At 37.8% G+C, this 16,155-nt stretch overlaps 1 protein-coding gene across 1 annotated transcript; it reads left to right on the forward strand.

Annotated features, from left to right (window-relative positions):
* The first annotated feature begins 4,520 nt into the window (after window positions 1-4,520).
* Window positions 4,521-15,873, forward strand: LOC122656940 (protein STRUBBELIG-RECEPTOR FAMILY 6-like). The gene is made up of 16 exons (XM_043851646.1): window positions 4,521-4,640; window positions 6,076-6,211; window positions 6,320-6,391; window positions 6,491-6,556; window positions 6,660-6,731; window positions 6,827-6,898; window positions 8,495-8,566; window positions 8,655-8,723; window positions 8,834-8,899; window positions 8,982-9,256; window positions 10,607-10,890; window positions 11,105-11,376; window positions 13,234-13,366; window positions 15,089-15,225; window positions 15,350-15,506; window positions 15,611-15,873. Exons 1-16 carry the CDS (start codon window positions 4,559-4,561, stop codon window positions 15,752-15,754), a joined length of 2,109 nt encoding a protein of 702 aa, XP_043707581.1. The 5' UTR covers window positions 4,521-4,558; the 3' UTR covers window positions 15,755-15,873.
* The last annotated feature ends 282 nt before the right edge of the window (window positions 15,874-16,155 follow it).

Genomic DNA, 16,155 nt, shown 5'->3' on the forward strand with positions numbered 1-16,155 from the left:
ATGCGAGGATTGTTTAAAATGGAGTTTGGTCTGTTTAGCGAATCTACAGACTTCACAACTATGAAAATTAATACCAGATAAAGGAAATAAGAAGTTTAAAACTTTGTCTGAAGGATGATCTGTTCGGTTATGCCAAAGCTGACAGTCATCATATTTTTTTGATTGGGAAATAAGGGCATGAGCAGGTTGTTCAAGAAGGTACAACCCGTGTTGAAGATAACCTTTACCAATCATCTTCCCCGTTTTCCTGTCCTGGAAAAATACATTTTTTGGAGAGAAAACGACATTGCAATTTAGGGAATTAGTAATTTTACTAACAGATAGTAAGCTAGAAGAAAATGTTGGTAGAAATAAAACTTCAGTTTCAGTAGAAAGGAGTTGTGTATGTCCTTGTCCTTTAATAGGAACAAGAGATCCATTAGCCACAGTCACAGGTTGCATTTGAGAATGATTTGTTAATTTTGAGAGATGTTTAGGATTACCGGTCATATGATCTGTGGCTCCCGAATCAACAACCCAAGTATTAGTATTATTTAAAGTAAAAGAAGTAGGAGAAATACCATTTTCAGCATCATGAGTCAAGGAAGAATGAGTTGAATTAGAAGAACCAGCAGTAGTTGTTTTCAGTTGTTGCAGGAGTTGGTTAAGAAGGTCAATGGAAACTTGAGTGTTATTGTTGGCAGCTTGAGCGGCTCTTTTTTCTCCATTATTTCTAGATGGACGGAGATGAGGGAATAAGATCCAACATCTCTCTTTAGGATGCCCAAGGCCTTTGCAGTGATCACATTTCATAGGTGGTCGGTTGCCTCGACCTCTTCCTCTTCCTCTTGAAGAACTAAAGATCCTCCTCTCATTCCCTTGTGGTTGCAAGAGTTCTTGGCTATCCGAATGAGCTGTAAGGGCATTCTTTTCATGAGAAATTTTAGAAGAATGAGTGGAGGGGTTCATGACCTTTTTCCTGGTTTCTTCTTGTTGAATGATAGCACAAACATCTTCCAAGGTTGGAAATGTGGAACCCATAAGAATTTGACTACGCAGTTGATCATATTCTAGTTTGAGGCAAGCAAGCAATTGAAATATTTTGTCTTGTTCTTCTCGGGTTTGCAATGTTTTTAGGTCTGTTGTGGGAGGGCGATAGATGCGCAACTCCTCCCATTTCCATTTGAGAAGACAAAACAGATCAAGAAATAACAGATCTCCTTGAGGGATAAGGGACAATTCATGTTTAATTTGAAAAATTCTTGAGGCATTATTTTGTTGCCCATACATTTTTTTGACTGAATCCCATAGGTCCTTGGCATTATCAGCATATATGAAGATGTCAGCTATATTATGCTCCATGGAATTCAAAATCCAAGACATGATCATGCGATCAGTAGCTTCCCATTCTTCAAATTTCGGATCAGTGGATGATATAGAAGCTATTTGTCCGTTAACATGACCTATCTTCCCACGACCACAGAGGGCTAAAGAGGCAGCCCATGACCATGGTAGGTAGTTCAATCCATTTAGAAGAGTAGTAGTGAGCTTGATGTTAGTGTTAGTTTTATGTGAAGTAGATGAAGTAAATGAATCTTGAACAATAGATGAGTCACCCATTGTAATAAGTCAAGAAAAAAAGAACTTACTTGATAAGCCTTTAACCGATTCTTTTTCAGAGGACCTCAAGGTCACTCAGTTGGAGAAGAGCACCAAGGCAGCCACAATCAGAGAGGAAGAAGAATGAAGAGAAAATTTGCTTTTCTCACATACGGTTAGAGGAGATAGTAAAGATAAATTTAATATTACTAGATGAAAGAGAAAAGTAAACTCTGAAGGAGATATTACCTAAAAAGAAAGTCAGATATTTCAGCTTGGAGATTTATTGCTAGCTTTGATAAAGAGGAGAGAAACGTCTCCAACAGCTGGCTTTTAGAAGAATCAATGAAGAAGTCCAACTCTTCAGCTTCTCTATTATTGGAAAGAGTGAAACGACTTTAGAAGGACCCCTCCTTGCTCACAATATCCTTTCAACTTCGGTGAGAGAAAGGAATAAGAAGTAGTATATTAAGAGATCCACTTCAGCAAGTAATATAAACTTTTCAACTTCTGTGCAATAGATTGAGCAAGATAAACTTTCCAACTTCTGCTCTGATACCATATAGAGATTTGAGCAAATAAAGAGTGCACAGAGAGATACGTGGTTCGGTGTGTTAACACCTACATCCACAGGTAAATAGAAATCATACTTTATTACTAACACACACACACAATATATACAAGATGAGAGGGGAGAACCCAACGGCTATAATATAATAGCTAGATTACAACAGTCATATTGCAATAGACTTCATCAGGTTTAAATTAAACCATGTATACAGCTCGCAATTTATTTTCCAAAAAAATAAAAATAAAAATTGGTAGTGTAAGAGAGATCAACAAGCAAGAAGAAAGAGAGAGATAAAGACAATGTGCTGTGTGCCGCTCTGTTTTGACACCAAGTGAAGGGCACAACAGGTACATGAATGCAAATTACAAAACAGCCCCTTACCGTATTCAAATGAATTATATCCTTTACGATCTGAACTCTTTTATTCTTTCTCATCATATTTGTTGACCAATTTCATACCAAATATATATATATATATATATATATATATATATATATATATATATATATATATATATATATATTTGTTGATCAATGGATAAGAAGGTTTTTATGCTAACACCCCAAAAAGAGAAAATTATTATTAATTAGGGAAGTAAATTCATTTACAAAAATATAATTTCTATCGCTATTGAGTATTGAAAGGGTTCAAACCAACTGCATAATAGTTGTCTTCAATAACTATTTATTTAATTATGTAGAATTTTGTGGAATCCAGAGAGGGTTGGAAATTGGGTGGCCATGGAGCTTGCTTAAGATATATTTAATTATTTAATTAATCTTTTCTTTTTTTGGGTAAACTAATTAATTAATTAACCACCAAAGAAGAAAACCCCTTGCTATCTGTTTTCGACATCGACAGGGTTGAAAAATACCCCCAAAGTATTTTAAAGGGTAAAAAAGAGTTTTCAAAATAATTGAAAATGGCTTATCATTGTGTCATTCTCAAGAGTTGTGCACGTTTTCGGAATACATTTATGAAATGACAAATTTTACCTTCGTTGAAAGAAAAAATATGTTATATTAAAAGGATAAAAAAGTAAGATCGCAACAATAAGATTTATTCTACTTTTTTTGGGGAAGTAGTTCTCTGTCTGGGAGTGTGGCCTATGGCAGCACTCCCATGTGTCTATCTCTGTCCTTCTCAAAACAAAAGGGCAAAGGTGCCTTTTCATATGAAGAGGAGAGAGATAGATTCACGGGAGTGCTAGCATAGGCCACACTCCCGGATAGAGAATTTTCTCCCCTTTTTTTTTTTTTAACCTTGCATTTGAAAAAGATCGATCATAATTCATGATTTGGGAAAATAAGCGTACAACGGAGTGCAAATTTCACCATGCAACCTCTTACATAATGAGATGTGGGCCTCATGCTAATGCTCTCTCTTGTTCTAATCTATGTTGACTCCATGTGGATGATACCATTTTTTACACTGTCAATGGTGTGGCGTGCAAATTCCTGCTCACACTAACGTCATGGAGAATCCTCTCTCTTCATAATTATGTGAAGAAGAAATTTTAAAACAAGAAAGTTGAAACTTGAATACAAGAAGGGCGACCAAGATGGGTCCTATGTAATGATTCTTCATCCAACTGGTGATGCTCTTTCAAGGAAAGCAAATAGTTACAATTTTCAAGGGCTTTCGTACGTTAGTCACCATTGGTGAAATAATGCCGTTAAGACTTAAGACACTCGTGAAAACAGTCCATGAAAAATGCTAATGAAAGCGAAATCAATAATAAATAATAGAAGAGGGTTTTCTGTGCAAGCAAGCAGCATGTACATAGTTTGAGGTAATGGTGTCTGATTGCCCGATATGGCCGATACTGCATGATTTTGAAAGTGACCAATGCTGGTACAGGCGACACTAGTTGCTATCGTATCAATGAAAAGGTATGAACAAGGGATAAAATAGTAAAAAAAACAAATTATTTTAAAAGAAATCTAAGGATAAAGTTGTTCGATATGGACGATTTGTATCGATACTCAATCCAATACCGTGCCCTACTAAAACCATGGGGATATAGAGTTCATAATGAGATGAGGCGGAATGATTTGATACATGAGAGGGCAGTGAGGTCTTTTCATATATAGAGCAGATAGTCAAAGAGAGTGAAGGTGAGGGGCTTTACTGCAATAGAACTAAAAAAAAAAGTGTTTTCTTATAAGTAGTTCTTAAAGCGTGTTGGAATTTTACTGATGATGAGGTTTTTCAAGTTTTAGATTCTTTCTAGCTTCTCGTGACAGCTCTAGCTCATCTGTTTGAGACTTTGAAAGCTGGGTATAAAGTATAGGAGGACCAGTAATGATTAAAGAGAAAAAAAAAAAATATACACAAGAGAGGAAAAGAAGTAAAGCAGGCAAAGAGTTGAGAGCCATCTCTTCTCTTGCTGTGAAGTTTTGGTCGAGATGTGGCAGGTGTGGGTGCTCGTCCTCACCATTTCGGTCTGGAGTTCAGCTTCGGTCAATGGCAACACAAATACAAATGACGGTAAGCATTTCGATCACCATCGTTCTGCAACCTCATCTTCTTGAGTTTCTTTGTTCTTTTTTTTTTTTTGCGTTTTCGTTTCGATTTTCTATTCTTTATTTTTTTGCATTCTACATCCGATTGTTTTCGGTTAGAAGATGTGTGGATGGTGTAATTTACACTCAGGGGATGTGAGTTCTTTTCCCTCTTCTTGACAATGCTGATGGTAAAGTAATAAAAGATTGCTGTCCGTAGATTGATATTGAGTAAATATGAAAAAGAAGTAGTGCGTTTAATTATGATTGCTGACTTTTCTGGACTATGGAAATAGATTCTGATATTATTGTCTTTTTGTTTCCAATTTGAGTGAATACCCAGAATTTGAGACTTTGATCCCATATAATGGCTGGTTATGGCAGTAACTCTGTTTTGTCTACCCAATTTGTTTTGGTTGGAATTTGGATGTAGTTGCAGTGTATTTTCATTTCTTAATGTTTACTTAAATCTCTTTTAGTTTCCTCTTTTTATGGATTAGAGGGAAAAGGAAAGAGATTCAATAGACGGTTTTCTTCTTTCAGAATACTATAAACTTGTGTTCTTCCTTGTAGTGTGTCCTAGGCTGGTTTCCTTCTAACGACGGTGCTTTCTTTCTTTTCTATCTTGAACTGCATTTGTTAAGGCTTCAAGATATACATTTGACTGGAAAAGGGTGATTTTTGTGGCTAGAAGTAAATCTTACTGAAGTTATGGATGTCATATTGTAAATCCGTTGTATCCGACCTTGATGAGCATGTTTTAGATGTGTGAAAATGGGAATTTTTTTAACCCATACAAAATGGGTTGTCAATGTATTGCACTCCTAATAAATGAATATCTCTCTCCTCTATCATCATGTCGATATTTTTTATTTTTCACTTTTGAATTATTGTCCTTGCTATGACCTCTTGGTTCAAACATTATTCCTCTTGCTATACCTCTCCCTCATTTCATTCTCTAAAATTTATGGATGTTTTGAATTGGTTTTGTTTGGGCTTTTGGTTTCTTCGTGGAAGTTATTGTTGCAGTTCATTTTTTTCTTTGTTCATTATGGTAGCAGTTAGTAACAACTCCTCTAGCAGCTTGGAAATGGTATTTTGCTGCTTAATAATATTGATTTCCCCTTATGTAACTATTTTGCTGGATTAGCTAGCACAGGACGGTTGAAAGAACTCTAGCAAAATTCACATTGTTTTTAGATCTACTGTCATATTTTCTTTGGGTGGGGTGTGGGAGGAGGGGTTGGATACTGTCATACATTGTTCCTTAAACATTTTAGGAGCTTAATTATCCTATTCAAGACACCATAACCTGTGTCAGAAGTCGTAAGAAAGTTTAATCTCTGACAGAAACGTGCTTTTTGGAGTCTCTCAAAGTGACTACTTATTAACTATAGCAATTTGGCTTCTTTGAGGCACAGCTTCTGCACTTAGAGTCATGTACAGCAGCCTAAATTCCCCATCTCAGCTAACGGGTTGGAGCTCAAGCAGTAGTGGTGATCCATGTGGTCAGTCCTGGAGAGGTGTATCTTGTTCAGGCTCTGCAGTTACAGAAATGTGATTTTCTTATCTCTTCCTCTTTTCCCTTTGTATTCAAATGCTTATATATTCCCTAGTGCTGCTTTTTCCTAATTGTATATATACTTTTATGCCATTTCCCTTCAGCAAATTATCAGGCCTTGGACTTTCTGGGTCATTGGGGTACCAGCTGTCAAGTCTAACTTCTTTAACAATCCTGTGAGTGTGGTTTTATTTTATATATATTTTTTAAAACTGTTCCACATTTTATCTTAGCTTTGATTGGTTGATTACTTATACCTGCAAAAATCCATCCAGGGATATGAGTAACAATAATCTTGCAAACCATATGCCCTATCAACTCCCTCCGAATGTGCAGCAACTGTAAGTTTTCATGGCTCTACATTCTTTTGGTCCCCCCCCCCCCAAAAAAAAAAAAAAAATAAAGGAAGAAAGAGAAAGAGTAACAACTGATTATGAACCACAGAAATCTCGCTGCAAACTCCTTCAATGGTGCGATCCCTAATTCAATTTCTCAGATGACTTCTCTTACATACCTGTGAGTACCATTTGATAGCAACCATTTAGTTCATTTTCTGTGCAAAATGCTTTAGATGACTCAGAACTAAACAACTGCATTGTTGATGAGTGTAGAAACATCAGTCATAATCAAATTAATGGCCCAGTGGGTGACATATTTGGACAGCTTTCTGCCATTACCTCATTGTGAGATATCTCTCTAACTTCTGAAAGCTATCATAATTGCTGCATATTGGATAATATCATTAAGAAAATGTTGCATCATCTATTTTTATCATTTTGTTAAATTATTTTAAGGGCAAGGGATCAATACACTGCTGGTGTGGGATGGATCTCCCATGCCAAGCCAATGGGAACACAGGATGGGGCACCGCACGGTTCATATACAGGGGGTCCACATGTTAGGGAAGAGAGAGAGTGATGCAAACCTGAGAGTGTAAGCAGGCCAAGATCGAATCTGGAAGAGAATAGGTAGGTATGAAAATAGATAGCTAGATTGTAGAGCTGGAGTCCCACTAATCTACCAGCCATAGGAGTCCCACCTAGGCCATTCCTCAGGAATCCCACCTGGGTTGCTGAGTCTCACATCTCTTGTTTCTCACAAGGGTTCTCAAAAGAGGAATGTTTTCTTCAAAAGTCTGGGTTGCCTTTGAGAGCAGCCAATACTTGCATTTTATAGAGATGGAAATCTTGAATACAGCAAAATAACATTAAAGAGACCCTTAAACCCAAAACATTAACCCCACCCCCAATACATAGGAAACATAAACCAAGAAAATTAACTAACTCTTGGAATTCTAAAAGACACTAAGAAAATAAACTAACTCTTAGAATCCTAAAAGACACTACGAATACCAAAAATCTTCTCCAACAATTGTTCCAAAATAATGGACCTAAGTGGACCCAAAAAAAATAAAATAAAATAAAATAAACTCAACAGGGCCAGGTCTTGGCCAGCCTATCCGCAAGGTTGGGCTTGGCTTGTGAGCCAATTTCTCCGTGTATCAGAGAGTGTCAGGGTGCACATGATACCGGCAGCGTGGAGATCATTTTCCCTTATTTTAATGTTCAAATTTCAAAGTTTGGCCTTGTTATGGCATGTGAATTTGCTAATCATATTTAGACACTGTTTGATTAGATATAAAGTAAACTTGTATGAAGGTAAAGTAGAATGTGCACATTTTACTTTCACAAATAACTTCCAATGCGTTTGGATGTGATGCAAGAAGTTCATCGAACTTCACTCAAATAATCCCCGATTGGGAACAGGTTGACTTCCTCCTCCATCCAGCTGTCTTGTTTGATTCTCTCCTTCCAGCTATGAGAGAGTAGAAACTCTATCCACTATCCTTATCAGGACAACCAATGTAAAATTTGCTTTCTTTCGCTTCACCTTGGGTTTCTATTTCTCCCTTTTTGTAGTACTTCACTTCTAACCAATCACAGCAATAATCTTATAGAGTTCAAGTATTCCATTTTCTACAAAGTGTACGGTTTACACTTCCTGGAAGTATATTTTTGCATTTTTGGATGGATTTCTCTTCTTAATCCTGTACATTCGAACTCCCAGGTGAAGCTGATATCAAAACTATATTAGAAAGAGGAAAAGAAATTGATATCAGAACCAAATAATGATAGCAACAACAAAAACAATCAAGAAACTATGTATATGAACTTGTTTTTCTTGTGTTGTAGCGAAAGGTATTTGTCCTTGCAGCTGTTCTGTAGGTCTCAGATCTTCTGAATAATAATGACAATGATGATCTTCCTTCTGTGCTTTAGGGACTTCTCTTTCAATGGACTTACAGGTAACCTTCCTGGGAGTTTTAGCTCCCTTTCAAGTGTGACTACCATGTAAGTAAAACAATAGGTTATCTTTTTGGATATCAATACTCAGTAACTGGGATTTCCTTTCTTAGTTTTCTTATTTATAATCATGCAGGTATTTACAAAACAACCAATTTACAGGATCCATTAATGTCCTTGCGAATCTTCCCCAAATTCAATTTTTGTGAGTGATCTATGTCAAGTAATTGAAAAACTTGCATGTTTTCCTTTCTTTGCTAGTAGACTTCTCCATTTCAAACCATTTAATGCATCATCACTATTTTCTTTTTCCAGAAATGTTGCAAATAACCAATTCAGTGGCTGGATTCCTAACCGGTTGAAAAACATAAGAAGTTTGCAGTAAGAAACACAACCCTGAGTTTCTCTTTGTGGAAAGATACTATTTATTGTTTGGATCTGAGCTTTATGATTTTCGCTCCAGGACTGGAGGTAACCCATGGTCATATGGGCCTGCACCACCACCTCCACCATATACACCTCCACCAAGTGGATATTCCAACCAAAACAGCCCACCTAGTGGTAGTAAATCAGGTATCGGAGGTGGAGGTGTAGCAGGAATAGTAATATCAGTTTTGGTCGTTGGCTCAATAGTAGCATTCTTCTTAGTGAAAAAGAGATCCAAAAGGTCAGCGTCGGATGTTGAAAAGCTTGACAATGATCGGCCTTTCACCCCTCTTGTTTTGAACGACGTTAAAGGTAGTTTGCTTCACCTATATAATCTTTATCTTTGAACATATCTGTCACACACGGCAATGCATATTGGTCTTGATACTGATGTGTATCCTTGTCTTGCAATAAAGAGTAGTAAGAGAACATCTAACTTAAATTAGTTTTTTTCATATATTAAAAAAAATGATAATGTGTAACACATTTGTGACGGGCACAACAAATAGACAAACTAAAACAAGTACCTATATATTTCTATGGACTGGATGGTTGCATAACCAAGATAGCCATCTAGGTACATGCCTCATCGTGAATATGCCTGCGTAGGTGTACCTTGCCTAGTCTATCCTCTACGCCTCCCTAGGCATCACCTTGACAGCACTGATTTAACTAACTAGAATAGTTGGAAAGTTTTTTCCCCACCCCTAGAATCCAGAGTTAGGTATTTCGAAGTGAAAACCTAGGATCAAAATTAGAAAGGTTCTCAGTTCTGAAACAAAAATTGGTTTGTAGAATGCCTGGCAAACGTTGATTGACCCTTTGATCTACAATTAAGTCAGTTTGAAAGAAGTATTTACGTTTTCTGATGAATCACTGAGCTGATTGGTTGAGCCTATTGTTGACCAGAACACTTTAAAATGCAATATTTCTTGATTTTCCCCCAAAAAATTTACTTTGAGAAGTATTGAAATAGATTCTAACCAAGAATGTTATGGTAATCTTGAAAAACAGGTTATTCTGGAGAGAAATTGGGTTAGGATTATGTATATAAAACCATCTTAAGCCTTGAAATGCACATAAGTTCTTGTTGTTTTTCTAGAAGAGTTAGGCACTCGACTGTACAATTATTTTTTTGGGGGGTGGGGGAAGGCACTTGACTGTATTTTGATATCAAATTTAGGTTTTAAATGGGACTGTCAAGAGGACTGATTGATAAAGTTTGGGGTAGCCACGAATTTCCATTTGTTTCATTTTCAAAGAATTAAGAAGCTTGAATTTTGGAAGCTGGTCCCCTCAAAGACGTATTTTTTCTTGAAGTGAGAGTGCAGTTTTGAGAATTTCAGAGAATTACTGAAGTTGAGTTGCTCAAGTCTAGGATACTGTTGACAAACAAAATGTGAATTGCCTAACTTTACCTAATTTTGTTTCTAGAATCTGTTTCAATGAAATGGATCCCGGGATTTCAGGGAAGAACCTGGTGAAACCATATCTTCATCCAAAAGTTTTTAATTCTAAGAATTTTGATAAATGCTTTATATATCTTACATGCTAGGTCAGCACTGCTAAGTGCCCTCAAATTAAGTGAAATTTACTTTACTATTTCAAGGTGTTTTATTTATTTTCAAATGCATAATTTTCATCATACCGCAGAAGTGACAGAAACGAAGTCTATTCAGACATCCTCCATGATTGACACAAAGACAGTGGAAACTTCTGCATTGATGAACCTTAGACCTCCCCCCATTGATCGGCACAAATCATTCGACGAAGACGACCTTCCAATCAAGCCAATTGTTGTCAAGAAAGCTAATACTGCTCCCATAAGTGCTACAATGTATTCAATAGCAGACCTGCAGATGGTTACGGACAGCTTTAATGTGGAAAACCTTATTGGTGAGGGGTCTATTGGACGTGTTTATCGAGCACAATTCAATGATGGGAAGGTATAGATTTCTTCTTGATAAGGTGTAGATCATTTATCCGTGGTAGATCTACTAGCTGGGACTCATTGCATAATGGTGCTCATCATACATGTGCTCTCTAAGTTTCCAATATGGTATTTGGTAGGCTGTGATTAGGGCCCTTTTCATTGATTTCCTTGTTTGAATGCCTCTGGTTCTTGGTCTTGACTTCCAATATTTTGATGATACTCTGCAGGTTCTTGCTGTGAAGAAAATAGATTCGTCTGTTCTGTCTTCCCAATCATCTGAAGATTTCATAGAAGTCGTTTCTAACATCTCCCGGTTGCATCACCCAAATGTGACTGAGCTAGTGGGATACTGTTCTGAGCATGGGCAGCACCTGCTAGTTTATGAGTTTCATAGGAATGGTTCACTCCATGATTTTCTCCACCTCTCAGATGAATACAGCAAACCATTAACATGGAACAGCCGTGTCAAGATTGCTCTGGGGACTGCACGTGCATTAGAGTAAGTGATTTAGGGTATATAAACAAAGAATTTTTTTCTACATTTGATACTATATCTAATATAAGAGCTTTTGCTTTAAAATCAAAATTTGGGGCATTTGGACAGGAACCCGAACCCACCAAAGGCTCCTTGCACCCTAATAATAATGTCTATGAAGGTTTGGCTGTTGAATATTTATTTCATTGATCTTTGTTCTGTCAAAACCAATACTTGAGGGTACCAGGGGGAAACAATTTGGTAGCGCTTCCAAACCATTAAGTGGTCTCATTTGCCCTTAAATTTTTTCATTTTCCCCTTTGGTGTTGGGAGGGTTTTAAATTCATGGGGTCTTAGGTTGTAGGTTAAGTAAATTCAATCTATGAACCAGGTCTGAAACCTGGTTTCATGTAGGTTAAGTCTATTGACTACATCGCATTACCTTAATATCGATATTTTTGGGTTCTCCAACACTTGAAACCTGCAAGGGACCACTTTGGCCACCATGCAGGAGCTCTTATATGATTTTCTTCTATCAAGTTCTCTAGGATTGTGGAATTTAGGCCGAATTTAGTATGACTCCTGATTTGCTCGAATGATTCATTTGGGAAGCACTTCTTTGATTCTTACAAGTATTCTTATACTATACAAATGCTATCATCAAAAGATTTGATAAACAAATATTTCCATAAATGATCACCCCCCCCCCCCCCCAAAAAAAATAAAAAATAAAGGATGTGATTCGTGGTGTGAAAAATAAATGTGAATAATTTTCTCTTCAGAAGAACCACTCCAGAAAAGAGGAAAAAGGGGGGGAGGGGGGAGGGAAAGATCACCCCCGAAGAATTAAATTTGTGCCAAAGATGACGTCAGTCAAAATAACCCTGGAGGAAAACCCCTACAAGGCTCTGTTTGTTTCAACGAAAAATGTTTCCCTTGAAAATCAACTACGGTTGATAAATTTTATTTTGTATTTTTCTACCATTTGTCTTCCCCCCTCCCCGCTGGTTATACTTGACAATGGAAAATATTTGGGCTTCATTGAGTGAGGGAAAGAATCCAGCCATGTGATGCGGGTGTTTACCTCCAAAAGTGTCAAGTGCATCAATCACTAAGATACCACCACCTCTTTGTGGAAACAGAATCCTGAAATTTAAGATATTTTCTGGATTTAAGTTGTACAATTTTTAATTGCTTCTGTAACAAATCCTGGAAACTATTTTTTGTTGAAGCATGTGAAACCTTAGAGTCACTCCAAAGACAGGTACCAAATGCACCCTTGTCCCCACCCATATTATTAAATCAGAACCTAGACAACCAAAAAACCCTACACTACCTATTTATAAATTCCTCCCAATTATATCGTATCCTATAGCTATTTGCCCCTCTAATCTGGCACCATATAACAGCAATTTGAAACAAGTTTTATAACTTTCCTTGCTACTCTGCATGCTGGTTCTTTGTTTCAGAAGCACATGCATTCCTTTCTGCACACAATTACAAAAGGGATTCATACTCCATAAAATTGCAAGCTTTCCCTCCACCAGTGACTAGGCCATCTTTCTGTTCTACAGTGGCAGGTGACAAATGGTCAGAAAAACTCCAAGCAATCCCCCCCCCTTCAAAAGGGCATAACCTTTAAACTGTAGTGCTGCCTGTGATCTTTCTTTTCTTTATTTTTTTTTTTAATTTCAACTGAGCTCTAACTGGCTAAGTCTTCTTAAAGTGTCAAATTTGGTAGTCCTCTGATCATCACACCAAATGAATCGGTCGAATGCTGTATTGATCTGAACATTGTTATGTTCCCCTTCAAAGAATTAGTGCTACTTTTTGCAATGATTCTTATGGGTGCATTCCTTTACTTACAAAGAATCTATTCAGGTATCTACACGAAGTTTGCTCGCCATCTGTTGTTCATAAAAATTTCAAGTCTGCCAACATTTTACTGGACATGGAGCTGAGTCCTCACCTTTCAGATTGTGGCTTGGCGAACTTCATACCGAATGCTGATCAGGTGAGACTCCTGAGATTCACAAAGCTATACTGTGATTTATCATAAGGAAATCTGAAGTACACTGAATTTACATGATTATTTTGGCATTTATCCCAAGTCTTCTCATCATTAGTCCCCTCATACTGCCAGATGAGTTGGACAGAGGAAGGATTTAGGGTGTTAGCATGAAGTACATAACTCTGACCTCTGCCCCGATGAATGCTGTGAATCTTTTTTTCTCTTGGGGGGGGGGGGGTTGGATAAACACATTTTCATTAATAAAATCACCGTGATCAGTATACAAGCATTTAAAAACAAAAAAAACTAACCCACTGTTGATATACGTTGTTGTCTTTAATTAACAGCTCGAGCTTTTAGGATAAATGGTTGTAACATGGTATTAGATCAGGGAATTCAAGTGTTTGATCCCTAGGAAGTGCAACGGTGTTTCCCGACACTTTCTCCCCTCAGTTTCACTTGATGGTGTATCCCTGTGAGTGCATTTCATATGCCGGGAGGGTGTTGATATACATCGTTGTTGCCTTTACTTAACAGCTTGACCTTTTAGGATAAGCAGTTGTAACACCCAAGAAACATGAAAGCACAGTCTCAATAAAGTGGTTATATCAGCTTTTCATGATGCAATTGGGACAAGACCTTATGTACACTAATCCATCCATCTGGTGTCCTTATCTTAATTACAAGTTTGTTGCTTGATCTAGGCCACATTTACGTGAGATGTTCATAATGGATGTTAGTAATCTTGCTTATCTCTTGATGAACTCTCCATAGTTTAATGCCTGCCAAGATGCTCTTACAAGGATGTGACGATCAATAACTGATGCAATGAGTGCACTCCATGGCCCAGGAATGGGAGGAGTTTTAGTCCCACATTGTTGGGTAGTGTGTTGTTGCTGGACTTGTCTCTTTGGAAGGGCTTCCCCACTCTGAAGCTCGTTCTTTTGGGTTGAACGTCATTAAGTAGTATCAGAGTAGGTTGTCTGTACACCGGCCATGTGGGGCCCATGGCCCAAAGCGGGGGGGGGGGGGAGTTGATGCAGTGAGTGCACTCCGTGTCCAGGAATGAGGGGTTTTAGTCCCACATTGGTTGGGTAGTGCGGCTCTTGGGCTTATGACCCATGAAGTAGTTTCAAAGCAGGTTGGACACCAACAATGTGGGGGCCCATAGCCTAAAGTTGGAGGGGGAGGGGAGTTGATGCAATGAGTGTGCTCCATGGCCAGGAATGGGAGGAGTTTTAGGCCCACATTGGTCGGGTAGTGTGCAGATGTTGGGCACCTTGGAAGGTCCTCTCCACCTTGAAGCTCAGGCTTTTGGGTTGGATGCCATTAATAACTTGGTTATCCCAATAAGAATCTTTGAAAGTCCTTCTATTCTCTCACACCACAATTTTCAAACTCTTTCCATCTGGATGTACCTCGACTAACACCCTACCTCTTTTACTGATCGTGGGTTGATACTCAGTCCAAAGAAAACCAATGATGGCATAAGAAAAAGTTACCAGATACTTACCTTAGATCCTTGCCTTTTATAGGGCATTAGAGCTCTTTGAAACTGGTTGTCTTGGTTATAACAAAATAGAGTAGAAAGATACTGATGATCTACCTATTTCATAGGCTGACGTCTTGGTGCGACTTCAGCCATCACAACTTTTATGTTTCCTACAACCTGTTCATCAATAATTGGAGTGACATTCTACCCTGACTTTTCCACCACATTTTCAGGTATTGAACCATGACATGGGATCTGGATATAGTGCACCTGAGGTTGCAATGTCTGGTCAGTATACCACGAAGAGTGACATGTACAGCTTTGGAGTGGTCATGTTGGAGCTTCTTACTGGTCGGAAACCATTTGACAGGTAAAAGTAACCATCTGATCTCAGAAGCATAATAGTCTCCTTAGTTTTTCTCCAAAGTTATATTCTGGTTTCTCTTTCTTTTCTTTTTTTCTTAATTATTATATTATCTGGATTTTTCTGGCAGCTTGAGGCCAAGATCTGAGCAATCGTTGGTTCGGTGGGCAACACCTCAGCTTCATGATATTGATGCTTTGTCTAAGATGGTTGATCCAGCTCTCGAAGGGCTATATCCTGTTAAGTCCCTCTCACGTTTTGCTGATGTGGTGGCTCTGTGTGTCCAGGTAATATATCAGCAAAGATCTTGAACACCTATTTAGTGCTGCTCCTATTACTACCTGTTTTATTCACTTTGAGTTTCTCATATCATAAATCTTGATTTGGACAGATGGAGCCAGAGTTCCGACCACCAATGTCCGAAGTGGTGGAAGCACTTGTTAGGCTGGTGCAGCGAGCAAACATGAGCAAGAGAACCACTGCAGATGAGCAAGGACGAGGCCGGCGAGCAGATGATGGTGACATTCAGGAGTAAATGTTTTAAGTGGCATAAGCTGGGTCAGTTCCTGTTGATAAATGATGTATGTGTAGTCTTGATTTGACGAAAAGAGAAGAGGCAAGGAAAAGAGAGAGGGGTGGAGGAGTTTTTATTTTCAAAAAGTATGGTGACACACTGGTGGTACCGGATTGTATAAATTCTTTTCTTTTTTCCCTTTTTTGGCGAGGAGTACTGAACAAAACTTTCCTCTTGAATGTTTGTAATGAAGGCTCTCTATGGTGTGATTTAAATTTCGAAATTAAATTGATTTTTTGAAATAAGTCAACAAATAGATTTTTGGTCAAGAAATTGAAATTGTTTGGTTGCAAACATTAAAATTTTTCATGAATAGGAAATTCATTTGGTAACTCTAATTTTTGAAAATAGAATTCTCTCCC

The sequence above is a fragment of the Telopea speciosissima genome, chromosome 3 (genome assembly GCF_018873765.1).
Source record: "Telopea speciosissima isolate NSW1024214 ecotype Mountain lineage chromosome 3, Tspe_v1, whole genome shotgun sequence".
Lineage (NCBI taxonomy): Eukaryota > Viridiplantae > Streptophyta > Magnoliopsida > Proteales > Proteaceae > Telopea > Telopea speciosissima.